Source organism: Embiotoca jacksoni, unplaced genomic scaffold (genome assembly GCF_022577435.1).
Source record: "Embiotoca jacksoni isolate LCO1_2020_lvr unplaced genomic scaffold, fEmbJac1.0.p SCAF_12, whole genome shotgun sequence".
NCBI classification, from domain to species: Eukaryota; Metazoa; Chordata; class Actinopteri; family Embiotocidae; genus Embiotoca; species Embiotoca jacksoni.
In genome coordinates this window covers 10,733,031-10,760,531 of record NW_027185252.1, presented here as the reverse complement: position 1 = coordinate 10,760,531, position 27,501 = coordinate 10,733,031, and the positions used below count along the sequence as shown (strand labels likewise).

At 43.3% G+C, this 27,501-nt stretch overlaps 2 protein-coding genes and 1 non-coding gene across 4 annotated transcripts; all 3 read right to left on the bottom strand.

Moving 5' to 3' along the window:
* Positions 1 to 76: 76 nt before the first annotated feature.
* On the bottom strand, positions 77 to 13,308 carry oga (O-GlcNAcase). Of its 2 annotated transcripts, none has more exons than XM_069144724.1 (18): positions 12,757 to 13,308; positions 12,294 to 12,345; positions 12,106 to 12,203; positions 11,826 to 11,956; positions 11,544 to 11,715; positions 11,352 to 11,450; positions 10,948 to 11,232; positions 10,669 to 10,827; positions 10,372 to 10,562; positions 9,817 to 10,098; positions 9,521 to 9,724; positions 8,859 to 9,033; positions 5,682 to 5,767; positions 4,476 to 4,580; positions 3,933 to 4,024; positions 3,643 to 3,835; positions 3,394 to 3,553; positions 77 to 2,698 (listed from the first exon to the last, which is right to left on the bottom strand). In XM_069144724.1, the coding sequence occupies exons 1-18, from the start codon at positions 12,920 to 12,922 to the stop codon at positions 2,562 to 2,564; spliced, it is 2,787 nt and encodes a 928-aa protein (XP_069000825.1). In that variant the 5' UTR covers positions 12,923 to 13,308; the 3' UTR covers positions 77 to 2,561. The 2 variants fall into 2 exon arrangements, with proteins under 2 accessions (XP_069000825.1, XP_069000826.1); XM_069144725.1 differs by having other exon boundaries at positions 10,372 to 10,475.
* A 1,151-nt stretch (positions 13,309 to 14,459) lies between these two features.
* pprc1 (PPARG related coactivator 1) lies at positions 14,460 to 25,313 on the bottom strand. Its single transcript, XM_069144726.1, is given in 15 exon segments — positions 14,460 to 14,825; positions 15,299 to 15,450; positions 15,773 to 15,894; positions 15,995 to 16,073; positions 16,251 to 16,526; positions 16,633 to 17,359; positions 17,486 to 17,550; positions 17,831 to 17,891; positions 18,771 to 18,824; positions 19,350 to 19,445; positions 19,447 to 21,418; positions 21,512 to 21,586; positions 22,295 to 22,444; positions 22,554 to 22,649; positions 25,224 to 25,313. Coding segments are annotated over 15 exon segments (4,107 nt in total). The 5' UTR covers positions 25,305 to 25,313; the 3' UTR covers positions 14,460 to 14,724.
* Positions 15,543 to 15,682, bottom strand: LOC138195655 (small nucleolar RNA SNORA50). The gene has a single exon (XR_011178026.1). It is a non-coding gene; the product is annotated as a small nucleolar RNA SNORA50 (small nucleolar RNA).
* Positions 25,314 to 27,501: the final 2,188 nt, after the last annotated feature.

The following is a 27,501-nucleotide window of genomic DNA, read 5'->3' as shown; positions in this document are numbered from 1 at the left end:
AAATCTTCAACCTTCAGTACAGACAGGCTCACAGACACATCAGTGCAACACAAAGAACAAACAGCAATTCAATCACTTAATATGATTTTTTTTATTTTATGTATCTTACATAAAAATTGTACAATGATAAACTGTCACTTTAATGCCCCTCCCCTCCCCCCCTCCCCCCAACCCTAAACTCAAAATGTACAATTGGAGCCCTTTCTCTCAGTCACAGCCCATTTTTGTGATCAAACCTGGTTGGCAGAGGAGAAAGCTCAAGCATCAACAAACTGTAAGAGGAACCATTTAAAACAAGTGTGAAATTCTGCTGCTGTTTCAGTCGATGAACAGCAGGTCTTGTTGGGGACTTTCACGCCTTGCTGAAAGAGCCAGGTAGGACGGCTGTACAGGACCGGGGGTTGTAACAAGGACAGCATCCCGTTTTCTTTAAAGTAAAACCGAATGGTGGCAAGTTTTAATAAAGATATACAAAATGATAACACTTTATGATTGACAGTGTTTACAAACTGTCTTAAGTACAACAGTATTATGCTCATTGGTGAGTGTCATGCTTCGTCCTCCATGTAGCATCACATGAGGTTATTCTAACGTCCGCCACAGCAAATCCAACACACCTCATGCACATTATGAATGTACAGTTTCAACATCACATTGGCAGGCAGCTACTGAAGAGCAACTGATGATCCTCATGTAACCAACAGAACACTCCTATCTATTACTCAAAGTGCTTTTTTTTTTTTTCCTTTTTTTTTTTTTAATTAACGGTAGAGATTTACAAAAACAAATGGGAAATATGCAGAGTATAAAACATTCAATGGACAGATAGGAAAAGGCCAACGAATTTCTGCTTCAAACCCCCCCCTCAGCTGCAGGTGAACGGTGTGGGAACCAGCGCCACTTTGATGTGATCCTAAGAGCTCTTGCCAAGGCTCAACTGAGAATACATTCATTTGTATGCAGTGTTGAAACAATGCATGGAGGGATGACGGATGTAAACTGAGTATTCACCAACGACTTGTTGACACAGTACATCTGAAGCTGCAGCTAAAGTTACCTCTTAAATTACAAGTCCGCTGTTGAATTAGTGGTTATGAATTGAGCAGGTTTATGACAGTGGGATGTTAATTTTTCTAAGTTTTTAGGATCATTTTAACAAAAGCAATTGTTGCCAAAAAAAAAAGATGTTAAAATGTTTCACAGCACATCAGAACATTTTGGTCCCACTGCAATCAGGAAGTGTTCAATTTCTTTCTCTTTAAGAGGAACCAAGTGGACTTGACATTTGAACTACTTAAACAACTGGAAACAAACCTATGAAAGACAAAACGTACAATTTCAATAATATATAGTAAATGTATAAGTTTACATAACGTCATGGTACGTTTTGAGCTTTTCAGTAAGTCCGCTTAGATATACTGAGAGATTTCTGTGCTGGTAGGGCAAAAATAACAAGTGTCAGGCTACATCTCTGGAATTTGGGCAACAACAATGCCAACCTACGAAAGTCACCCATCTCTGTCTGACTGACACATGTAAGAAAGCCTTGATTCAGAAGATAACGGGGTCTGCTCTAAAAACCTAAAATCCAAAGGCAAAGAACCAAAAGGCAATAGCTGAAGGGGAAATTAGCAAAAAAAAAAAAAAAAAAAATATGCATCATAAAAAGGAAAAGCAGAAATAAGCTGAGAACCATGTTTGTAAACTTGTGGAAGCTTTTCTATTGCCTCCCAAATGTCTACGACTACTTGAATAGAAACTCAGAGGACCTCCTGCTTGAGTCTTTAACGACTCCCATCAAATCGCTGGTCTGTGGCGATGTTCTATTCAGGGTTTCACAAACCTCAAAAGCTACAATAGTCCACCCTTCATCTGTACAAACTCAACATTTCACATCCATTTTGTTAGAAACGCGCCACTTAAAAAGGCCTCTGAATCTGGTGTGGAGCAATGGAAAAAAACCACGATGTGACGATGAAAGGCAAACTCTCATATAGCACCTCACATCCTGTTTAAAGGTGTCCCACTTATGTCTATGTTATTCCTCTATGTCAAAGCTGGAAAAGCAGGATGTGGGGGGTAGTAAGTCACTACCCGAGATGTGGGCCACCCTCATTTTTCAGCTCTGCCTCCATTTCAGATACAGACACTTTTTTTAGGGCATGCGGGTAATATCAACGTAATGGCTACTGGATTAAATCAGAAAAAGGCTTATGGATTTATCTCTTCCTTCCTCCTGGAGGTATATGATTAGCGGGACCCTAGAAATTAATACCACTTCCATGTTACTGACAGGAGCAACTACAGATCACTCCTTGGATCTTTTAGGTTTCGGGTCTGCTGAATCCAACAGAGCCGTAACGTCTAAAGGGCAGCGCAAGGAATCTGTGTGCGGCTGCTGTGCTTCTGTACACAAATCCTAGGGAAGAAAAAAAAAAAAAAAAAAAAAAAAAAAAAGGTCTCCCAGGGCGAGCCCACATGGCAATGTAGTATAAAATCATCGTGTTTAAGCTGTGTCGACTTGCTCTTTCTCTGTCTGTTCAGTGTAACGGCACGTTTCCTCAAAGGCTGCGTCCCATAATGATGATATCTTTGGGAAAGCCCTCCATTTTGGCCACCTCGAAGCATCCCAGCTTACTATAGAAGTCCAACATTCGCTTATCAGTCTGGCGCACCTTACAGAATGCACCGTGGGATCCTGAAAGAGAAACAAGAGGTAAGTCAGCGCACTAAATCCCCAAAACTATCTTAGCAATAGTAAACTGATGATTAGTTTAAACTGTAACCCCTGAAAAATTGGCAATAGACTGGTTCAAGATTTCTGTCACAGGAGGGAAAACTTTGGGTGCTTTGATAGTTTCTGTTTCTTAAAGTTAAAAAAAAAAAAAAAAAAAAAAAAATACTTTTCTCTCTTTTTACCTCATCAGCAAGTTCTTTTATAGAGTGTGGTTTGGATGACATAATGTTGTATACGTGAGACACGCTTTACTGGCTGAATGGACATGAAAGTCTACTCGTACAGTCGACAATCAGAAAGAGGCATTCTACCATCACATGGATAAAACTATCTCTGATGAAAACATGCTTGTTGTTTTGGACTTTGGGCTCATTTTCACCTTCATGTCATGGTGATAAGATAAGTGAGCCTGCTCGTTTTCAGCTTTAAAAACACAGATGCAGTGACATGTCAAAATACTGATTCACCTCAGAACGATTTCATGTAGACATTAGGATTCTGAATGAAATCACTTGTCGGCCTAAGTTAACAATAAACACTTCAGCAACATGTAGGCAGAGCGAATAATCTAAATAAACTTCAAGAATAAACCTTATTTTAGGCAACACACTGGGACGGAGACGTTGTTGTCATGATTAAAGATAGCTGCCACCTACCGTTGGCCTTGATAGAAGACAACAGACACCCCATCATGCTTTTGGCCACGCTGGGGTCAGTGACTTTGGCGTGAATGTCAACCTTGATGAGAGAGGGGAAGTTGGAGAGGAAAGAGTCTGGAAGTCCCTCCTCCTCTTCATGGAAACTCAGCATCATCTTCTACGGGGGCGACAGACAGAGATTGTGAAGTCAATCACAGATAATGCTATTGTTACCTGATCAGTAAGAGAGATGGATGAAGATCGTACCTCAGCCTCTGTGAGGTCCTTCTGACAGTCGGGTTTGTGGTATTTCTCCTGCATGAAGGGAATCCAGTTCAACTTGCATTTCTTGATGAAAGGATTAACATCCACTGTGCCAAGAGCATAACCACAGATCCCTTCATCATCCTCGAGCACAAAGCCATAGTCTGAACTCAGTGTCAGGAGACCTCCTACTAACCTGTGAACAAACAGTGGGGATTGTGTCAGGCATGAGGATTTGCACTGCAGAGAAACACTGCAGTCCATGCTTCGGTCAGGACTGATTGTGAACAAACCTGTCTCCTATGAGGTCAGGATCGTCGTCGGAGAACGGCTCGTCCTCCGTTCCTTCACAGTACATTTCTTTACATATTTTATAAACTGCAGCCTGCGGGAAAAAAGACACAGATACAGCTGTTATTGTAGCGGAGGAGTTGACACACCCAGAATGCCTTGAGCAACTGTGACACATTTTGACACCAGATATAAAACACCAAAGCTAAGCCCACAAAAATGCCAAAAAAACATCACCGTGGTTGAGACAATTTTGGAAAAACATAGTCTGAAGCTGCCTTTACATTCGACACATATATGAACTCTACATAGCAGATGATTGCGGCACATTAAGGGCAAACGATTTACAGCTTCAACTAGGCTAGCTCTGCCGGGAATACTAGCATCTGGCCAAAACCATCTCTCAAGCCATAGAAACGTAATGATTTCATTATAACATCATTCATTCAATTATGAAATACTTGAGTTGTTGTAAAAAAAAAAAAAGAAAAAAAAGATACACAGGGTCATGAGCAACCTCACACACAAAAAAAAAAGCCTCTTACCTCATCTTTGGGAAAGTACGGCCTTATGGAATAGATTTTGGAGGTTGGCATTGACGGTGGAGGTTGGTAGAAAAGATCGTTTGCCCCATCTATTGGCAACAATCTCTGTGGGTATCAAAACAAACAGGCTTAGTGTCACTGCGAAAAGCTGGTGTGCTGCTTTGGCTGACTGATTGCCTCACTGTGCATTTGCTAAGTTGAGCCACTATCAACTCAAAAGGAACCACAGACGACAGCAAAGTGCTTTTGGAATAACAAATATTACAAAGTAAACATTGATCCTTAAACTGGTGTTCCTTGTTGATCTGACAGTGGACAACGAGAACAAACATCACATCTTTCTCATTTTTGCTTAAGGAACATAGCACAACACACACAGACATATTTGCTTTTCAAATATAATAAAGCGCGGGTGGTATTTTGGTCTGACTAAGGTTTTACTGGCTGAAGGAGATGCTCCTTTCCCTTTTATAAGTCATCGCAATATTTCGCTGCGCAGGACCCTCCTGTTGAGAAAAATAATGATGCTAGCGCAGAAAGACAGAGAGAACTCCAGGAAGAAAACCAAACCGCAAATCGAATGGGGGCTAACTGAGGTACTCGATAGCATTTCAGTTGCCATTGTGAGACTTGGTTAGAGACACTGTTTTAGACTGGAAAGGTGTATTTGATCATGGAGTTTTCCCATTGCATACATGCTTGCGTTCTCGCTGGCGCTGCGATGCTTGTGCGTGCGCTTTGCAAAGGGTTGACTTGGTAAATTGTGCGCTGTGCGTTCCTGCAAAGAAATGAGATGTCATGAAAATAAAACCTAGCCATGCTCGCTTGCGCTGCGTGCGCCAGGGAAAAGCAGCATCTCCTTGGGCAGTTGCTGAAAGAAACTAAAATTAATCAATCAGAAAATGCCGTGCCAAACACTGGCTGGGGACAGTTTTGTTAGGACGGGTTTCAGGTCGCCCATTCCCCTCACACAGATTGAGAACATCCCAAAAGTAATGCGAGGACACAAACGGTTTTGGAGAGCAAGTGAAGGGGATGGAGCCTGCGTGCTATGAAGCGTGACCCATCACAATCAGCTCACCTTCGACAGACCAAACCCCTTCATACCTACGCACATATTACCAGTGTCGCCTTTGCTCACAGCACTCTTCTTCTTTTTTTTTTTTTTTTGTCATTTGATTGCTGTAAATTCAGTGCATTAGATACCTGGAACTCTCCTGCTAGACCTCCCCTAAAGGCCCAGGGCTCTTGGTCTCCTCTAAGGAACTGTGCTGAGGACTGACTACGACACCCTGTTAGGAGCAGAGCCAAGCGGACATTGTTACCACAGGATGGGGCTCTCTGACACAGATGAAAGGAGTGGGGGGATGGGAATGAAGGGGGTCATATGTATCTAGTAGCATTATCAATGGAAATAAATTTATTTGGTTTTAATCATTAACACATAAAAGGAGCTAATTTGGAATAAATTTATATTCAGAGGAAATATTTTTGCGATAAAATGGGGCTCAAGCACCTAAAGCTTCTGTTTGTAAGAAGAAGAAAATCAGGTGCGAGATGTAAATTATTTTTCCCAAAAAAAATCGTGAGCTCTGCACCTTTTTTAAAATTCTCTGTGTCAATACAATATTATCGCACAGCTCCACATAACATGGTATGCAGGTCTTGAATTCATCCTTGTTGTTTCACAAAGACTAATACTCACTTAAAAAGCTGACAGACTTACTCAAATATTACATGGACCATCAGAACCCTCACCCATGCTGTCTATGGGCAACAAAAGTAAGCTTTAGCTGCCGTCACCCCACTGATCTTGGCACCCCGTGTGAAGTCACATTCTCATCTTATCTGCCTTGTCACATGACGGGGGAGCATGAGTCATTCAAAACCAGGAAGACAGAACGAGAGGTGGCACGAAACACTCCCCGAGTTAAAGGGCCTCTCGGCTTGCTACTAAAAGCAACAGTCAAGACAGACCGAAAATGGGATACACTGCAGGGTCAGAGCATATACAGAGGGGTGTATATCTAAAGCACACAGGGCTCTAGGAGTCTGTACACAGTAGCGTTGCTGCTAACAAAGTCAACCCATGGTTGACGAGAAGCCCTGTCATGTGACCAGACAAATGCAGCGCGTGGGCAGGACACCTACCACAGCTTTACGTACGAACCTCATCCTGGCACCTAAAACAATTCCTGACGAGCTGACACGACACAGCACGCAGATGCACCCACGGGAAGGAACTCTGAACCTGGCGACCCAAATTACAAACCACAAGAAGGACTAAAGGTTGATTGGATTACACCACCTGGATGCTATTCAAACTGCACCGTCTTAAAACAATCGCAGTTATGCCGAAAACATGAACACTTGTTCTTTCATGGTCCTGCCACTGCGTATGTGAGCACACAAGAAATATTCCTGAGAAGGGTGAATTTCTTTGAGCATTGTTCAATTTAAAAGCCAAGCGTTTATTCCCTTGAGTAGGTGCATCAGGCTGGTCTGAGCCATTTCTATAGGCCTACTGACAGAAACAAAAAAAACAAGTTAGAGAGATGCTGCCAAAGAGAGAAATTTGGGAGTTAACACTTTGAATTCAAACCCAAATCGCTGCGCAAAATGTGACTTCATCCGGATTGCTGCTTCCTTTCTTCCAAATCCGGCTTTTACATTATTAAATTTAGTTTAAAGAAAAAATTAACATAAATCCATTTCAAACATGAACAAAAGAAAGAGACAACGCCTGCACTGTGCATACATCGGCCACAGTCGATCCAATAGCAGTAGAAACTTGTACTGTGGATTCTTCCATCTGTACATAGTAAGGGGAGAAAACAGTAGAAAATAGTTATTAGTAAGTTTTCTCAGTACAATAACCAGGGAGGTTGTGACTAAGTGCCGGCTGCACAGCTTCTATTCAGGGGAAAACATGGGGCCTAATGCAAAAACCTGGTAATAGCACCAGCAGAAGTCAACACTTAATGACATTGCAGTTATTAAAAAGAATATCGAAAGATAACTATATTGATTATTTCCTCAGGGAGGCTCCAGTGTTTAAGAGCATTTACTGATGCGTTAAGCCAGTGCTGTGGATTTCCCCTGTGTTTTTGCCAGTGTGGGTATGCTGCCTGCTGTGTACTGTGGGTGAGAGACCTCAGCTTTACCATAAAGCCGGACAGGACAGAAACCTGTGAATGAAACTGGGTTACAGGAAGTAACCTGCAGGCCATGCTGGTGCTTCAGACTACTAACCAAAAACACTCCAAAAAAAAAGATGGAGACGTTATTGCCGGGTGTCACTCGAACTGTATCACAGCGCACCATCGGGGAGAATGAGAGAAACGTGATATGAAGGAAGAGGGATACAGAGGGAGAGAAAGACAAGAGGATGGCTTCATTTTAACAAGGTGATGGATCTCGCCCTGATACAGACTGAGCAAATATTTTGGAGAGTGTTACAATCAAACAATAGCCTCATTTTAGAGACTACAGCACAAAACTTCATTTAATATATTAATGTGCTTCTTTGTAAACAACAAGTCGGATATTTGTGTTTCTTTGCTTATGCACCAGAATGGCCTTCCACAGTGAGTCAGTCAACTTGCTCTCCAAGCTCGCGTGCGCGCTAGGCCATGGAGGAGGGGGGGAGGGAGGGGGGGAGGGGGATGGGACTTCCCCCCTGGCGCCCATCCCCACAGACGGAGAGATGGCAGCAAGTGTAGCTGTGTGGGAACGCAGCAGCGATGTTATTGGATACACAGCAAGCAGCAGTAACCCTGCTGGGACATTTTCCACAGAGACCCAGTTTAGACATCATCGATATGGAGCAACTTGTTATGGAATAAATGGGCGGGATGCTGCGCAGTGCAAGCGGCATTCAGTCCGACGTAAAAAAAAAAGAAGGAAAAACAGTCAACATGTGTGACGCAGGAGCAATTCATAGAATCCTAACTTTCGAGAGGTGATGCATTTGGCCTGACCTGTTGCTGAGCTGCTCTATGATAAACAGCCATCCATTTAATCTGGGGCTATTAGCCACAGATCGTCACCCTGCATACCGGCGGTGCCTCAGATCTCTAGGAGCCACACAGCTCTGAGTCTTTGATCAGTAATATTACCATCTGTTAAGCAGACTGTAAAACGTGTGAAAATGATTTTGCCTCCTTAAAATACAACAGAATCCATGCAGCTAAATAATGTGTTTGCTCTATATTACCTCTTTTTTTTTCTCTCTCTCTCTCGTTCTTTTTTTTTACGTGTTTTAGTGATTTGTGTGTTATGGTGTCTCTGAGAATAACAAAAGTCAGGATTACCAGAGTTGATCAGATCTGGTACTGGACTGCTCTCTAAGAATAAGGGCCCTGCGGTTTCCCTCATACATACCTAGCCACTGGACAAAAGACTTGACCATAGAAATGATGCTCTTGATGTCCCAGATGTAAGGGTAGAGGTCGTACAGGATGGTGCGGTTGGCTGTATTAGACAGCCGTGTGAACATCTGGATGACTGAGCAACACATCTCCTCAAACTTCTCGGCCCTTGACTGCCATTCTGCGACCTGCGTCCAACAAAGTGAATCGGAAATAAGAATAAATAATGTTAAAAAAGGAACAGCACTAAATCATTGCGGTTTGCAATGAGCCTTTTTTTTTTGCACAGCAAACATTTTGACTTGTAACATTAACAGGGGTTTTGGTTAACTGTCCCTGTGCACATTGACTGTGGTGATATGACATCATTCATTTATATATTTACAGCTGTGCTTTTCTACTGTGACATGTCAAAATGGCATTTAAGAAAAAAGCAGCAGGTAGAATAAGGGAAGCTGTCGTTGATACAAATAAACAGGGCAATGCTCTGTGGAGAACGCACACTCCATTTGCTGTCATAATGACACCACCCAATGGACAGTATTGGTAGTACACAGCCACCATTTTGTTTTCAGCACTATCACCAGTATGTTTAGTTAATAATGGACTAGTTTCCTTACATAGACGTCGTTCTCTAAACTCACGCCATGCGTTTATTCCTCCGAGTCCACCCACCTTTTCATCTTCCTTCCTCTTGCAGTTGACACTAACGACGCTGCTGTTGGCTCGGAGCCAGTCAAACTCCTTTAACATCTGCACGGCCTTGGGTCCGTGTTCATAAGGCAGATAGAAGAGCTCTGCCAGCAAGCTCAGGTCCTCAAGTGTAAGGGGCTCTGCTGTGAACAGCGGCTTCTCATTGGGCCCAGGCACAAACCCATCCTGACAACACAAATAACTAGACTTTAATAAGGAATTCTAATGAGGGTTTGACTTCAATTGCAGACGTAAGAGGGAAAAAAAAAAAAACTCACAAAGGTTTGCTGCACTTGTTTGAGCTGATCGTCTGTCTGCATAGGTGCGATATCGCTCCCAGAGTCCTCCTGGATTGACTCCTCAGGGGACTTGGACTCTGCCAGACTCTCCTTGTCTGTATCCATAGGCTTCAAGTCCTCAGCCATCTTGTCAGCTAAGATAGGGCCAACGTGCTTCTCCTCTGAGTCAACTTCTGCTTCTGGCTCTGGCTCATCCTGCTTCTCCACCACCATCTCCATGGGCTCCTCATCTGAATCCTTCTTTTCCACCTCCACCTCCACCTGCACAGGCACGGTATAAAAACCCTTGTTGAACCGTTTACGGATGCTTGTGTCGCACCAAACCGCACAAGAGAAAAAACGTCCGGGATCAGAGAGAAGGATTGATGGGGTGTGCATTAATACTGGCAGTCATTAGTTAGCTGTGTAGTTAATAAAGGGCCTGATTTTGAATTCTTTTTTTTTTTTATTATATAAATGACAGTAAATTCATGTTAACAAAGAGCTTGAATTCTAAAAGAAGCAAAAGAGTCTCATAGAATCAGTAAACCTCACCTCCTCTACTTCCTGAGGTCTCTTTGCCATGGGGTGTGACAGTGGATCCAGGCAGAGAGGAGGCATCGCGGGAGACATGATGGGCTGCTGGAACACAGTCGTGACTGTTGTGGAGGAGCAAAGAGAGGGAGCTGCCATGGATGATACATCTATGGCTGTGCTTTTGGCACCACTCTGAGGCACCTGTCGGCCTGAAAGAGTAGAGTCTCACTGCATTGTGTTCTTCAGTTTAAGTATCACAAGCGTATTCAAAGTGACATTCCTAATAACAGAGATGTGATATAATATTGCTCTTACTGTTGTATTGGTGAGGCACACCAAACTCTCCGAGCCATTCTGTGAGAGCCAGTTTGAGGGCAAGCTGTGGGCTGTACAGCATGTCCGTCTCTAGCTCTTCGTCACTGCCTTCATTCTCTAACTTGATCTGGATGGACACGGTGCTGTCCTCCCCATCGGCTGGCATAAAGATAAAGAAACAAATGCAGAAAAGCACATCGATGATTACCTCATACAAAGAAATTACATTGTATTAACATCAAAACATTGCAGATTTGTACACTTTCGGATCATACTTACTCATGACCACATCCTTGCGCACCCCATTCATATTGGACTTGTACCAGGTGGCCAGAGTGTGGATCGCTACAAAGTTTGATTCAAACTCGCAGTTGGGATTAGTGAGGACTCCCTTCAGCCTGGGGATGAGCTCTGTGGAGCGGCCCTTGTATGGACCCAAGAAAAGCCTCTTCTGGTCATAATCATTAGCATGAATATTGTCCCAGATTACAGGGGCTCTTCTTAGGATTTTTGACACCTCCTCAATAGACTCCACTGTGATGTCTTTGGATACCACTTTGGGTCCTGCAGAAACGACAACAGATCCTGATTAATTGTTTTAATCTTTGACTTTGACACGTATGACTGTACGCCCATCAGTAGCAATGATGTTAGTCATGTGACAGTAAGGTGTTAAGAGTCACCTGTCCATAAGATGTCAATGTCAGGCAGTAGCTTCTCTCCTACTGTGTGGAGGTAGGGGGACTGAGGGACATTTGGGTAGCAGAATGTTCCACAGTACTCTGTAATTCAAGGCAACAAAACAATCAAATAATGAATAAATAAGCAGATCAAACAATTGTGTAAAATGTGCAAAGAATTCAGAGATGAGGTACCGGTGGGACAGAAGAGGAAGGTCTCTGGCTCTCCCAGATACTGGTAGATTTCGTTGGTAATGGAAACCTGAGCGTGCGCAAATGAGCTGAACACTTCTTTGTCAGCGGGGCACATGTTGTGGTCAATATCGTCAAAAAGTAAGGCAAATGACTTGCAGCCAAAGTGAGAAACCTGAAAGGGAAAGAGGTCGGTTGGACATCAAATCTAACAAAGTAGTTGACACATGGAAGTCTTGAAGATATGTTTTAACACATCGTTTAAACTACTGATACACAAAATACCTGATCAAGTTTCCTCTTGAGTGCAGAAACCTCTTTCTGATTGGAGAAGGTGATGTCCAATCCAGGGGAAATGGCATAGATGAACTCTGTCCCATGCTCCTTAGCAGCACCAATTAAAGTCATGAGTTGCTCTAAGAGATAATAGGATGAAAACCACATATTTAACACATTCTTGTGCTTTTATATATACATAAAAAAACAAAAACATTTAACCTTTAACTTGGCTGACAAGGATTATTTATTTTCCTTGCCCCAGGACAGATCTGATCTGAGTAGTCACCTGCTTCTTCCACTGAATACAGCTCTCTCCAGAACATTCTGTGTTTGTAGTCATCTTTGGGTGCATAAAGGTACGTGTTCAGGCCCCATTTCTGCTGCCTGTGCAAAACATTGTTCCACAAAATCAGTATCAAAACTCAAATCATCCGGCTATATCATTGACATGCGTGTTTCAATAATGCACATTACCTCCTGAACAGCTCTTTCCTCTGTTCCATTGTCCATGGTCGACCATAAAAGCCTGCATGAGCAAACAATGCAGTCAGATTTTATGCAGTTTGCAGGGCTGAATATGTACATTTCCTGATCACCTTTGCTCTTTCAATGTAAAAAAAATAAATAAAATAAAATTTAAAAAAAAGAATCATTATATAAGATATATACGAGACAAATGGTCATCTTAAATTCTTTTCATGAAGGCAAACACAAGTATTTTTCTTACATAGTCGGACTAAAAGTCAAACAGCACAGAAAATTGAATTCATGACACTAACAAAAGAAAATTACTATCGATTTGTGAATGATTTGAAGGTGTCATCCAACCTAATGACTTCCAACTGATATAACAACAATCATCCCCCCCCCCGAGGAAGATGAATTGCTGCAGCATCTGGCTCAAATGTCACATATATATATCTGTACCCAACATTACCTTCCACGACTCCGCTTATAAATTTCCTGTGGCCCGTCAGTTCGACTCCGATCCCGGACTCTTCCACCGGGCCGGGGGCCTCTGCACAAGCCTCTCCGGAGACGGGGCTGGGGCTCGGCTCACCGTCCACTGGAGGACTCTCCAATGTCTGATCTTTTTGAACCATCGTTCGAGATTTTTTTTTTTTCTTCCTCGGTGCAGAGTCAACAATTTCAAGACAGATCCGGCGACCGCGGAGATGTTTTAAAAAAAAAAAAAAAAAAAAAAAAAAAAAAAAAAAGTCGGGTCAGATTCGACGAACAAAACCCGGAGGAGACAAATCGCGTCACTGTTTGCAAAACGTTAGCGAGCTCTCGATATTAGCGATTCTTCCTTGAAAAATTTAGCGACTGCTTTTACCAGATGTGGTCGGGAGTTGCAATCAGGTCGAGCAGAACATCGTGTATGTCAATTAATACAAAAAAGAAAACAAGAAGTTCGTTCGTTGAGGTGCGATCATTTTCTTCTCTGGATTTACCCTACTTTCCGTCGGTTCTTCCTGTTTACACCGAGTGCGCATGCTCAGAGGACTGGATCAAACCAGTCAAAACTAGATCTGCGTGACAAAACAGCGCAAAGATGTCACTGAGCCGAAAAGATAGATAACATTTCTACTCCGCAACGCATAACATCCACCATATAATGCATATTACATGAATATACGTGTACAGACTATGACATCAACAAGTAGTTAACAGTGGAATTGCCTATTTTTGTCATCATTCCGTTTCCACAATTATTTACCAAGCATTACAAGTCAAAGAGCGACATTCGCCTTTATACCATTTATTAATTGTGGCACATGCCCGTCAAAATATGACCTTCGCTCGTTTATTTGTGATTTCTGACAGCAACAGCAGTCTTAGTCCCAAAACTTGCAAGAGAAGTTCAGATTACTCGCTCCTTTGCAGTGATCGTATTGAATATCTCCACAGCTGTCTAATATCTTGAGATTCCAGTCCATATTAGGAATGTCGCTGAACTCCAACACCACTTTCAAACGGAGGGGAGGTGCAGCTCGTCTGCGATGACCCGAGCTGTTGCGTCTTGTCAGCAAAACACACATGCTTTTGTTCTAAATCACCGGGTTTATCAAATTAAAAGTTTGCATAATACATTTTTTTTCCAATGTGCATTGGCGAATAAACGCTGGTGAATGTTATAGGAGAGGTACCTACTCCTTTATGCGATAGGTCTCTCATCACAGCAGAAATTATGATGTCATAGGATGAAAAACAATGAATGGCACAGTGATGCCATTAGGCCCTTTTTACAGCAAAAATAACAAGATGTCAAAGCAGGAAAAGCACAGGTTTTTAAGAGAATAACATGTAAATTCCATTTGGGTGAGCTAGAGCCAGGGCTCTGACCCACTTCATGCCAGTGGGCCACTGCTAATGAAACGTATTTCACCTGCTGATGAGTCACAAAGTTTGACATGATAATGGTCTATACAAGAGCACTTCTTGCATATCAAAATGTGTTGTATGAAAATAAAAAAAGTATTTTGTTTATGTTTTATATGAAGATTTGACCAATGAAACAAGACAGGCGAGTTGGAATGAAAAACAGAAAGATTTCAGTTTCACTTTTTTTTTTATTTAAGGCTGTAGTACATTTGGATGCATTACATCCTCTCCCAGTGATTAGAGAGATACATTCCACTTATTTCCCCCCCTTTAAAAATGATTCAATCGCACATTTAAATAAACTTTTTAAAAAATTATTAATTTCAAATTTTTTTTTTGACTTCTTTTACTACTTTCATTATAAATCTTCACTTCAATAGAAGGTGTTATCTTGCAGAAACAAAATAATAAAAAAACCCAAACTAAAGCAACAACTAAAATGTGAAGACAGTGTTGCAGGTGAGGAGCCAACCATCGGCTCTGAGGTAATTGTCAGCTGCTTCCTGTTGCAGGCCTTCTGTTACCTCTTCAGATTCTGCTTGGCCTGCTTCAATAAAGTGTCGAAGTCTAGTGCCTGAAACTTGCCTTTGGTAGGCAATGGATCGTAATCTCTATTCGAATCTGAAATGACAAGGACAAAGCAGCATTGCATTAAAATAAAGGGCAGTAGAAAATACTACATTTGGGTTGAACAATTCTAAAAGATGGATGAGTTTACAAAAGCTGAAGTCCCGAATCAAATCTCCTCTTCATAACACCTCCCAAATTCATGATTGATCAACAAATACAACTTTATTTTTCACCTTTTTGAAACATGCAAGCATCCCATTAAAATGTCAATATGCTTAAAACAAATATTCTTTCTCCTTCCTGCAGTGTGATCATCCCTCCATGTGATTTACCAGCAGTTATTGGCTGCACTTGCCAAAGTACAATGGCCCTTATCTGCTGTGTTGCTCACACTACCAGGATAATCTGCAGAGATCATTTTAATCAATCTTCTGCAAACCATATCAGTGCTATTTGAATAGAGGTACACCAATGTGTGCAAGAGCAACAGGAACTTTGATTGCGTCTGGCAATTTGAAACCTACCCAAATCAGCGTAGCTGGTCTGGCAGAACTGCCTCCTTCCACCAAAACAGAGATCAAACGGCAGCTCGTCAGGTTTGCGGAGCTTGCTTCCATTCTCGATAGCCGTGAAAGCATCCTTGGTGTCGTAATAAGTCACAAACCCATAGTTATCCCTGTGGCAGAAAACCAAAACCTCAGTTTGTATTCATTTTTAGTGTGACACCAGATCTAGAGAAGCTAGTTGAAGTTCTTGTACACAGTTTTGAGATATGGCTTGCTTTTAAAAGAGCGACCCAGGGGTGTTGCCAGGCCTCCCCAGTTATAAACAAGCCTGAATTTGCTTTAGCACTGTAGCTTGGCCTAAGAGGTCACAGACAAGACCAACAAGGTTCAAAGACAGTGCATTTAAAAAAAAAAAAAAAAAAGATAATTACAATGGTTAAGTACTTTCTCATTACAAAATATATGTACATTCCAAGCTGTGTATGTACTAACCCTTGGTCTCTAAAGTGCAGGGTACATTCTTCAATCTCGCCAAAGTATGAGAACCGCTCTTTAAGCTCATTTTGGGTCATCGTTCCCCGAATTCGTCCGACGTAAACAATTCGGCGCTCCTCCTGAGAGAGAAAGTAGTCGATTCGATTATTCAGTTACACTGTTGTAACTTTGACACTTTTTCCCCTTAGAGAACTGTAAACCCAGAGTATATTCACTTACTATGGCTTTCTCCTTGCGTCTTTTTACATCTTCCACGTTTGTCCTTGCACCCTGACCATAGCTGGGCCGACATGATGGACTGTGGAAGACAGGTTGAAGTCTTTAGTCGTTAGTTATACATAGTTTTTTTTCCCCATTATATATATATATATATATATTCTTTAAAAGGCTTAAAGTATTTGTCCTACACAAGTGAAACTGCTATAAAGTCCATGTGAACACTGCCATCCAGATCAACACGATTCCTGTACCGCACCTGTGCAATGTTCTGCTTCTCCACTGGGCTGGTCTTCGCGGGGATTGAGACCGCGACTTGGAGCGACTCCAGGAGCCAGAATGGGAAGAAGAATATGAGTACTTCCTCCTCCTCCTGGGAGGAGAGCGGGACACAGAGGGAGAGAACCGAGAGGAGGACCGAGAGGAAGACCAAGAGGAGGACCGAGAGGGGGACCGAGAGGAGGACAGAGAGGAGGATTGAGAGGAGGACCGAGAGGAGGAGCTGGAACTGCTCTCAGAGTTATGGGAACGATACCTGCAGACCAAAAAGAAGGAATACATGAGGGGCAAGAAAAATCCCAACATGTAGTAATCGGTGTGGAGACACCGAATCAAGCAGATGTTTTGACAGAAGGACAAACCTTTTCTTAGCTGGAGAGAATGATCTAGAACGAGATCTAGAGGACTGGGAGTCTGATTCTGAACAGCTGGACAAAGGGCTGGAAGACCGATGGGATCCTCTTTTTCTGGATCGGCCTCCAGTTCTCTCTTTGGGACTACATGCGGGGCTGGGTGTACGAGAAGAAGCATGATGACGGTAAGACCTCCCAAAAGGCCCTTCCTTGGGGCTCCGGTCTTTAAAAGAGAATTCAGTCTCCTCCCAAGCAGGAGAAGCATCTGGAGTCTCCGGAACAGAGCTTTCCTCCATCCCATCCTTTATCTCGTGCTCCGTGGTCTCTGTCAGCTGAAAATCTGGTGTTTTGGTTGAAACAACAGAATTTGTGGTAGCCGGAAGAGATGAAGCCGGGGCAGTTTGTGTAGTGGTTGCTGCATGTTGTTTGATGGGTTTGATAGTGATGAAAGATTGCTGTTTAATGTTCCAGCGTATGCCTGGCTCTCCAGTGGATGTGCTATTGTTGGGAAGGCAATAGTCGTGATCCATGCAGGCCAGGGCGGGGGACACTTTGGCAGCAGCAGCAGGAGTTGGCTTGCTACGGGACCTGACCGAGGGCAGAGGCCGGGCTTCTATCTGGATAATCTTAGGAGGGTTCGACTTGAGGGCCTCCACGGCTTTGCTCTTCCCTAGCAGGGCCACAGGGGCCAGAGGTTTCCACATCTGGTAGGGAGGAGTGACTGGAGGAGTCAGAACTAAAGCAGAGGGAAAGAATGCGTACCCCAATTACAACCAAACCTTTATACAGATAAAAATCAAAGTCTTTTTTATTTCAATGTTTAACTTGATGGACTCGTCTTGAAGCCAAAATACTGAATTACCTGCACAAGAGAGGTCATTTGCTTTTAAACGCTCCACTGCCGTTTTCTTTGGAACCAATTCAACGCTGCAAAGCAAGCACAGTTGTGTGTTGATACATCAGTGGTAAACAGTGTTGCTAACACCTAAATTGGTCTTCAGACCAAATTCAGACCTGAAAACACATTACAGTGTGGGCAGACAATGGCAGGGTTTGCGGTAGGTCCTGGCAAAAGGTGGGACTTGTGTCACCTCCACACATACACACAGTCACGCATACACGCAGGACCAGGTTTCACACTCCTGGAGTTTTTCTGCGTCACCTAATCACTCACACAGAGCAGCTTGAGGGCTGTAGGGTAACTCACCTCGAGTTTCCTACAGCTGCTGCTCTACCAGAGACCTCCGGCACACATTGCTCTTCTTTGGCTGAGGGGAGAAGGAACAGGGAAATGAGTACATCAGCTCGGGGAATAAACAGTGGACAGGGAACACTTCAGGACTGCGTGGACAAAACTGAAAATGACGCAAATTATGCTGTATTAATCTGGTTCACGGCTACATTGGGCATTGCCCACAGGTTCAATAGTCACTGACATGATTAACAGCACACGCAGTTCAACCCCTCGTTACGAGTTGGGCCTTGTACAGCCACCCAAACAAAGACAGCAGGGCGAGAGTTAAATGGATTTGCCGACAGGGCAGAATTCCAGCAGCTGAGCAGACCAGAGCACAAAGCAGCTTCTCTGCCCCCTGCAGCACCATCTCTCTTAAAGGGGAATGTTTCACTAGAAATAAAATTCTGATATTTTCAACAGTTCCCAACAATCTCAAAAGGTTAAACACACGTTTCCAGGATGATTACATGAGCTTTAAGTTCACATGAACGACTCCATTATTATACTGGTTCCATAGGTCACTTTTGTTCGACTGTTAACAATGTGCTGGCTCTTGGATGTTTTCTGTCAGTCAAAATATAAGGAAATAGTGGTGTAACTCCAGGATGACCTGGATGTAATCAATTTAACTTTTTAGGCAGGCTCTTGCTATCCCTTTAAGTCTTTTAGTCAAAGTCCCTCTACCAACTAACCCACTACTGCTAACCATAGACAGTGCTGCCATGTTGTAAACTGCTTCCCACCATTACGGAAAAAAACTGATCCTCTGACTACATATAGCCTCCTAGTAAACTGTGACTCACTAAGCTGCAGGCCAGAACAACTAACCCATGCCAGAACCTAAGTATGAAAGAAAAGAAGAAAAAAAAAAGACAATGGATAAAGTGAAAATTGGAACGGTTTTAATTACCTTGTGTCTCCTCAAACTGCTCCAGTAAGCTTGTCAGATCAGCAGCTTCAATTCCTACAAAAATGCCATTGTAATGGATCATTACGACACATGTTTTTATACAAAAATGCTCAGTTCACAGTTACACTAAAATAGAAGAATACTGTCAGACACAAGACAGACCGGACTCTCTGGCTCAATTCAAGTGCTGACGGGTGTGCGATGATTTACACAATGATCCTAAAGGGTGCAAATGTTTCGATCTTTACTGTGACCCGACATATTATCTCACTGCAAAAACAGCAGACGAAGTTTCTCCTGAATAATTTCTGATGCCGACTTCCCGCACATCAGCCAACCACTGGAGCAGATTAAGTACAGGCTAGAGTTTTAGTCGGCAGAGCTGTGCCACTGACGGACAATTTTACCACAGTGGCTTTGTAGATTAACATCAGCTGTTAAGAGTGTCACGGAATCAATTACTTATTTGTGTATTTGTTCGCAAGAAAATATGATATGCCTTCAATCAAAAAAAGTACAGAAATCAAATGCCCATTTCTGAACAAATCTTCTGCGGTCATAAAATCAACTCCAGCTCACCTATTTCACTGGTGAACGCCTCGATCAGCTCCTGTGTGGGGCTCTTTGATCTTTGGTGCTTCACTGCTGTAGTGGGTTTCTCTTTAGTTTCAAGCACAGCGGGTTTTGTCGTTTGACTGCGGGAGTCCGAAAAAGGAGCAGCTAAGGAGGAACCCAGCGGGGGTACCGTTGGTGGCGAGTTTGGAGGACTTGATGTCGGATGCGACAGGGTTATTCGAAGAGGTAGAAGCAGTGAATTCGGGCACCTTCTGAGAAACAACAGTGGTCTTCTGGGGGGCACCGGGAGCCGACCCAGCATTAGTGGTTTTAGGACAGGCCTTAGTGAGCTCAGCCAACTTCGGAGATAAGGTCTGAGATTGGGGGATTTCGTCGACTCTGCCCTTTCCTCCCGAGAGTGCAGGAGAACTTTTCCCATCTGTTGAAGACACGAGCTGAGAGACGGGTTTCAAGGAAGCTGGTGGGACTTGGTTCTGAGGCACACAAGACACTGCGGGCTGAGCAATGGTGTGCTGATGTGTGGCTAAATTGGCCACTGAATTAGGGGCGGGAACGGAGGGCTTTTGGGGTAGTTTGGAAGGTTCAGGTGTCTGCTGGGGTTTAGGAGCTGGAGTAGTTGCTGAAACTTTGCTGGATGATGCAACCATGTAGGCTGGTGGCACCAACAGCGCCTCGGGGGTGGGTGGTGCACACGGTCCCCTGGGCTGCCAGGCAGGTTTGACCTCCTCCACTTCATTCTTCGGTGCCTGGGGGTTTGGGCGTCGAGGATCTTTGGGCCTGGGGTCAGGCAGGTAGAAAATAGGGGGGAGCTCTTTCGGAAGCTCGGGGAGGCTGGGCCACCTGGTGATGTTGCCGTCTGGTTTCTCCACCGACGCTGGCTTTTTCTGCTGTCTAAGCCGCCGGTACTCCGCTAGACTGAGTGCTTTGGTTTTTGGCTCTGGGACTGCCGGGGCCACAGGAGGGAGGGCCTCACTAACAGCCAGTGTCACAGAGAGAGGAGCAGCTGCGGGGTCTGAAGACACGGAGGAGATGATAGCAGAGGGAGCTGCTGATGAGTCTCCCAGCTCATCCGGGGCTGGGACCGGCTGTTGTGGTTTTTCATCGGGCTGTTGGGAGCTCACTGCTGTTGGTGAAACGCTAGGTTGACTCTTCTCAGGGTTAGCGGCTAACGGAGATGTCTCCTGTCTGGGTGACAGACACGTGGCAACTTGCACATTCGATTCAGGCAACACTGGTGTAGTGGTGGTTTCTGTTTGTGTTTCAGTTTGGCACAGATCTATTTCCTTAGGTCTGTCAAGAGATGAAGTTTGACTTGAGGCAAGAGGAACCTTTGAGACTTTATGCTTCTTCTCTTTAACTGACCCTTTTGTTTTTTTTTGGCCTGGTTCCTGTACCATCTTTCTTACAGTGCCGCTCCTCAGGACCCTTCCCTCTGCAGGATCAGATATGCACTGTTCTTTGCTTTTCTTTTTCTTTTTTCGTCGGGAGGGGATTTTCTCTTTAATATCTTCTTTCTGTCTTGTAATGACCATCTCATCTGTCACATCCGAAATGAGGCCGGATGATGTTGTTGGGGAAGCATTTTTCATCAGAACCTTGTAGACCGTCAGGTCTTCCTCATCATCATCATCAACGACAATATGCTCTGAACTGTCATTGGCTTCCTCTTCTGCTTCATTAGAAACTTTCTGCTCATTTCCTGAAGGCTGCTGCTTCAGTGGTAGAGAAACCGGGAGATTCATGTGTGGGATGGCCAGGATGGGTTCTCCATTCTCCCCCTGGTCCACAACCTCCAGCAGTATGCCTCCTTCGGGCAACATCTGTTCGCCCTCTTCATTCTCCACACATATGGCCATATGCATCTGCCTGACCAAGTCTCCCAGGCTAACTGAGATGTTGTCTTCACCCGCCTGCTCAAACGAGACAGGAAGTGGAAGGGTCAGGCCTTCCCAGTCTAGCGGGTCACTGTCAAAACATGAGCCATGTCTCACTGGGCTCAGAGTGAGGGAGCGGTTTTCCTCTTCTTCACCATCACTCCTCTGGAGAGAGTCTGCCTGTATCCTGGGGAGGCTCTGGGTACAGACAGGGAAACAAATACACGGTCATGTTCTGAAATCTGTCTGCATTACACAGTAATATATGTGAATATGAGTGAGAAAAGCTACCTTTCCAGTTGATAAAGGTCTATATAACGTGTCTTTCTCTGGAGAGGAACGGGACAGGCACAGCAATCTCCTGAGCTGGAGAATGAAAGATAAACAACGGCATAATTTCATCAACTCTTTTATATTTTACAGATGATGGAAAAAAAGATTTGTCTCTTCCTCTTGTTTGCATTGTGGCTCTGGAAAGTCTCTTGTCAAGCAGGCTCCGAAAAGTTTATTTTGTTGTCTATCTTATTTGCAAGTGATTCCTTTTTGTTTTACGTTCTGCATCTAATTGATGTGTCCTTATCTTGTGACCTACAACCAACTCAGTATTACCATACGAAAGCAGATAACCCCCAAAGGGAATGGGGGTGACTGTCAATTGTTTGTCACACTGTATAAAAGCTGCCCTAGGAGGAGTGACTGAAAGGACTACGGAGGAGAGGACTGTTGGGGGAAACCAGGCTGGGGCGAGCCCTGCTGGAGAGGACTGCTGGGGGGGGGGGGAATCACTGCTGGGGGGAGCAATGCTGGACACCTCTCTTTGAGGGTGCATGTATTTGCTCCTTCTTGCAAGAATAAATGTCCGATGTGTTTGATTTTGAACCAAGCCTCTGAGTAATTTTTCCAACACAGACTTTAACTCAATGGTAAAGAGGTATGTTTACAACCAGTGGTCAGTGGGGTGTCTTCCCACTGCCTTTCACTCTCTGCAACGAGCTCAGAGGCCAGATGAGGGATGCGGAGAGCAGGAGATCTGCGAGACACATCGAGAGCTATGCATGACAGCTGGACACTAACCGGAGAGTGTTCCCTGCCCTTCCGACCCGACAGCAGGTCCGAGTCAGGCAGCATGTCAAATGGGGACAGGTTCTCGTCATCTACATTGTCGAGGATCTCCGTCAGGGCGGTTAACAGCGTGGCTTCACTTTCCTCATCGAGCCCCTGAGTCTAAATAAACACATGAACAAATAAATCAGGTCAAGACATGAACATCAGCCACTGTGAACAAACATTGTGTTACATAGATTTTTTTTTTTTTTTTCTCAATTAGTCTTGCCTCGATTATTGGCGTGTCCTCAAACATAGACAGGATGGTGGGATCTAAGCAGCTTTGAAGGGCCTCCAGAGTTTCTCCACAGCTCAGGGCAGAGGTCTAGAGAGGAAAGAGGACACATCAGATTGTATTTTGGCACAAAAACAAATAACAAACCTGGAAATGTGAATCAGGCAAAAACTATCTGCAAGCAGCAACCACAGCAAAAGTTGTTAAAAAAATAATATTTTACACACAGGTGCAACAATTCATTTATTCGTGCGTAAACATTTTTAACAACTTAATACATTAATATGTAAACATTTTAAAAAGTAACTATCTATTTTGACTTCGCAGCAGCTTAAAATAATTATTTAAGAATGGTCATGTCTTTAATGCGGCATATGTTTTTCTGTTAGTAGTGGTTTGTAGATGTCTGCACTGGATCACTTTTTAACACAATCTTAACACTAACTGGAAGGTTGGTGGTTCGATCCCCCGCTCCTCCTGTCCGGGCATAAGTGTCCTTCAGCAAGACAATGAACCCTTAGTTGCTCCTGATGGTGTACCATTGTGTGTGGATGTGCTCCTGATGGCAGCACCTTGTAAAGTGTTATTCCAGTGAAGTCCAGTTGCCTTCGACTTCGTAGTTCCCTGTTGTTGATGATGTGCTACCGAGAATTTTTATAAATATATAAATGTGAACACAGAATAGCGTCCACCAAGCTTGTTTATTTGCTGGTTGTCGGTGCGAAGAAGGGCATTTGAAAATGAGTGAGACAAAAGGAAACCCTAGAGGGTAAGGCATGACACCCATTTTAAAGTCCAGCCGGACAAAGGGAGGCTGTGGCTCAGAGGGTAGAGTGGGTTGCACACTAACTGGAAGGTTGGTGGTTCGAACCCCTGCTCCTCCTGTCCCATGCATAAGTGTCCTTCAGCAAGACAATGAACCCTTAGTTGCTCCTGATGGTGTACCATTGTGTGTGAATGTGCTCCTGATGGCAGCACATTGCGTGGTGATCTGTCTCATTATTGTATGAATGGGAAAACTATGTTAAAGTGCCAAAAGGTGATAAAGCACTATACAAGTACAGACCATTTACAAAAAGAAAATTCCAGATGCATTTTCTCTTAATCTGAAAAACACGCAAACATTAAAGAATGACTCAATTTACAAATCAATTAGCAATATGAATTCTACTGTTATCCACTGCTTCAACACAAATTATGAACTGAATAAGTAAATAAATGATCTGTCCAAAGAAGACAATTTTCAATGGACTAGTGTCCCTGTAATACCTATACTTTGTATACAAGTTCGATAAACAAAAACTATATACAGTAGTTAATGTTTAAAAAAAAAAAAAAAAAAAAAAAAATGATGGAAGTCTCATCACTTGGTGTAAAACTGCGTGTTTAATTTGATTCACATAAATAACTACATCAACTCTAGTATAAAGGTCCAATTTAGAGAAAACAACTGATAACATGATGCACTTTAATCTAAACTTTAATCTAATGACAGCGACCCACGTGTTTCCATCTACACACGCTTACAGTGCGCAGACATGTTTGATCCTCGCCTCACTCCGTCCAAAGAGAGGCCACCACCTAGCCCACGTGTTGCACTACAACAAACCCGAGCAGGGGCCTCATCTTTTCTTTTACGAATTACAAACCTAAATAAAACATTTGAATGCCTCATTTTATTTTATTTTTTTCACTAATCAAGTTACAGGCGGTTATTTCTAAACACTATGCTGTGCGTAAGGAGATACAAATGTATTGTTCCTCCTGCGCATGCGTGAAGGAAGCCAACATGTGATTCACCACTGGCTATACCACATGTGAATATACACAAGATACCGAGATTTTTTTTGAATGAGATTTTGGTAGAGCAGTGTCAGAGCGGGCAATCACACTCGTGTGTGTAACTGCCCCGACTGCAGTCATCGTGTAAATATATTTAAAAAAAAAAGACCCTCATCACTGAATGCACCAACACGGAACTCATGATACTACTGCAACGTGCTGGCGCGAAGCCTAAAAACTACACCCCGGCAAAAATGAATAAAGCTACTGATCCATAGTCAAGAAACACTATTCAAGTTACAGCCACACTACACGCATGTGGGATAAAAGGCAGCTGATCGGCGACTTGCGTTGTTTGTTGCCACGTGTGTATCAATCAGTTGATGCACAGTACACAGAGTACTTTTGCACACAAAACCCAGCGAAGGACCTTAAAATCGTATTGCCGAGATTAATTATACACCTTGCGTTCATGCCAGGCAGACCACCAATAATAACACGCAACTGTCACGTCACTCATTTAAACGATTGTTTATGTTATAAAGGGAGGAATCGTGCTCTGGTCGTTGTAACCGGTCGGCGAGGCACTAACACACGGCTAAAAAAAAAAAAAAAAGCCATTTATATTAAAGCATGAAGTATTAATTCCAGACACCGCCTTTAGAAAGTCACCATAAAACAGTTGCGGTAGTTTTTTTTTTTTCTTTTCCCTCTCTCTCTCAATACTAAGTGATACTACGGTTGCATCCACGTGTCACTTTTCCACGCGCAGCGTACAGCTCGTGCAGACCAACTCTTACCTTTCCTCTATAAACGCACACACAAAAAAAAACTAGTAACAGTGAAAATACACGCGGTAAAGAACAGAAGATGCCGTGTTACCTCATCCAGTGTATCCATACGGAAAAACTCCATATTGCACGCAGTTAAAGTATCCTCGCCTGCTCCCCACCGCGCCGCCATCTTTGCCAGTCAACTCCCCGCCCGGTCTCGTTTCGGAATGAAAAGTTAATGAATCGCGCAGCAGAGGAACAAACTCGCCGGCTTGGAGACACGTGGTGCGAGATTCCCGGCAAAATTACGCAGAGTGACGCTGTGGGTCAGAGGTAAGCGTAATTGGTGCTCGCGTTTCTTTTTTTTTTTTGTAGTCCTTTTTGAAAAGACTGCGGGGTTTAAATGAAAGTTTTACCCGCGTTCCTCACGATGAACTTACTTTATTGAGTCAGTTTGAGGGCTTTTTTTTTTTTTTGTCAGTTGTGCTATTTGTTTTGAAAATGCTACAAAGGCTGTCTTTAATATTTTTTTTTTACTTGCGTAAACGATCTTTTTGAGAAATATGCAGACTTAAAATGACTACTCTTAGTGTGGTAAATTGTAACCCAGAAAATTAATACGACATCCTGTGTTTTCCAGGAGTCGGTGGACGGGGTGGAGAAAGATAATACAGGCCTTCCACATCCATCACAAGAATACATCTTCGACGTACACCCACGTGTTACCAACCAAAGTGCCTCGTTTGAGGTCAAGTGATGACGACGAACAAACTGCATGTGCTGATGAAGACTTTGAGAAATGGTTAAAGTCTGGGGGGAAAAAAATGGTAAGTTGAGCTTGAGGGACATTTTAGTTTTTGGGGGGGGTAAAGCTGTACTTTCCAGTTTAGGCCTAATACTATAGTGCATTCCCTTTTAGAATAAGTCACATACAAAATGAAAATTGCACAAAGCATTAACCACTATGAAAACATCGCTCATTGATACACCAACCGAACATCACACTGAAAAGCCAAATTATTTCCCCTTAAAACTGGGATAAATTAAATCAAAGACACCGGTGGATGTTGTTTTGCTATTTGAGTACATGAAGAAGTGAGGAGTGAACAAGAAGAAGGCACCAGAGAGGTGGAGATTAAACTAGGTCAAATACAAAAGTGGGGGGGTGATGTGTTTCTCATTAGGATTCGCATTGCGCGGCATAGAGAAGCCATCGGCAATTCCCTGTGTCCCACAGGTAGAAATGGATTAGAGGTGAGCCCAGCCACAAGCACACATGCACACACTCTGTGGTCTTCCATTGTGGTTTACCACTTTTGTCTGTCTGTATTTCACTTTGTCATTTATTCTCTGCAGTGTGATGAATTAAACTGCCAAGTCTTCCCGCTGCCATTTGTAAAACAAATTTAAATCCCTCTACGTTCCCCAGCAGCTTCCTGTCTGTGGCTGATCAGCACAGTGCAACCTCATGCACGAGTTATGGGAACTTTGTCTCAAAACAACAAACACATCAGGTTACAGACTCAACAGTTTTGTGTCTGTGTGTTGTGTATTTTCTGGCGTGGAGTCTGTATGGCAACAATTATGAGTCTCACTGATCATTTTCCTGTGAACGACGAGCCCATTTGGTTACGTTCCACAGCGTGTAACATCTGTATGAATATTTGAGTATTTTGGTTTAGTAGTTTTGCAGCAATGATTGTAGTTTATCCTCTGGCTGTTGCTGTCCACATATAACATATCCCTGATCAAGACACATAACACCAAACTGCACCTGAAGAGTGTGGATGTATGGGAAAACATATATTGCTTGAGACAAATAGACGCAGGCAGAACAAGACCGACCAAGTAGATGTCAGGATGACTTATTTGTGTCTTTGAATGCCACATAGTCTTTTAACTTGAGTGCAAGAAGAGCTTTGTGCTTCGGTTGCTGATTTTCATATGCTTCACTTACCGCCGTCACTGTCTATAAATACTGTCTGGAATGGTGTTATGAAATCATCATGTTTGCACTGTTTCACATTCACCCTAGTCCGACACTTCATATAGTGAGAGGAATATAAGTAAAAGTTATTTATTCTGTTACTTGATGCCGGCAGTTTCTTGCTGTTATTTTTGTATAATAAACTAGTGTTTCCTTTCTCCCTGTTCCCCAAGTTTCTTGAGACACAACTGGTCCAAACAGTGTGTTTCTGATTATCTGTCATGTCCAAATGAATCTATGCTGCCCATATTTCCTCTGCAGCTTTTCCCTGCATACATCAGAGGCCGTATACTGTACATCTGTGGGAGCTGTAAGACTTAAAAGCTTGTCTGTGTGTGTGAGAGACAGAGAAAGAGAGGAACACCACCGTGCCCCAGCTCACTCCCTAACTATACCTACT

What these genes read in the sequence shown, in the direction of transcription:
- oga (XM_069144724.1), bottom strand. Translation starts at nt 12,922, where the DNA reads ATGGTTCAAAAAGATCAGACATTGGAGAGTCCTCCAGTGGACGGTGAG. An exon ending in GTATTCAGTGGAAGAAGCAG is followed by an intron (nt 11,957 to 12,105) that starts GTGACTACTCAG and finishes ATTATCTCTTAG; the next exon opens with AGCAACTCATGACTTTAATT. An exon ending in CATTGACATCTTATGGACAG is followed by an intron (nt 11,233 to 11,351) that starts GTGACTCTTAAC and finishes TCGTTTCTGCAG; the next exon opens with GACCCAAAGTGGTATCCAAA.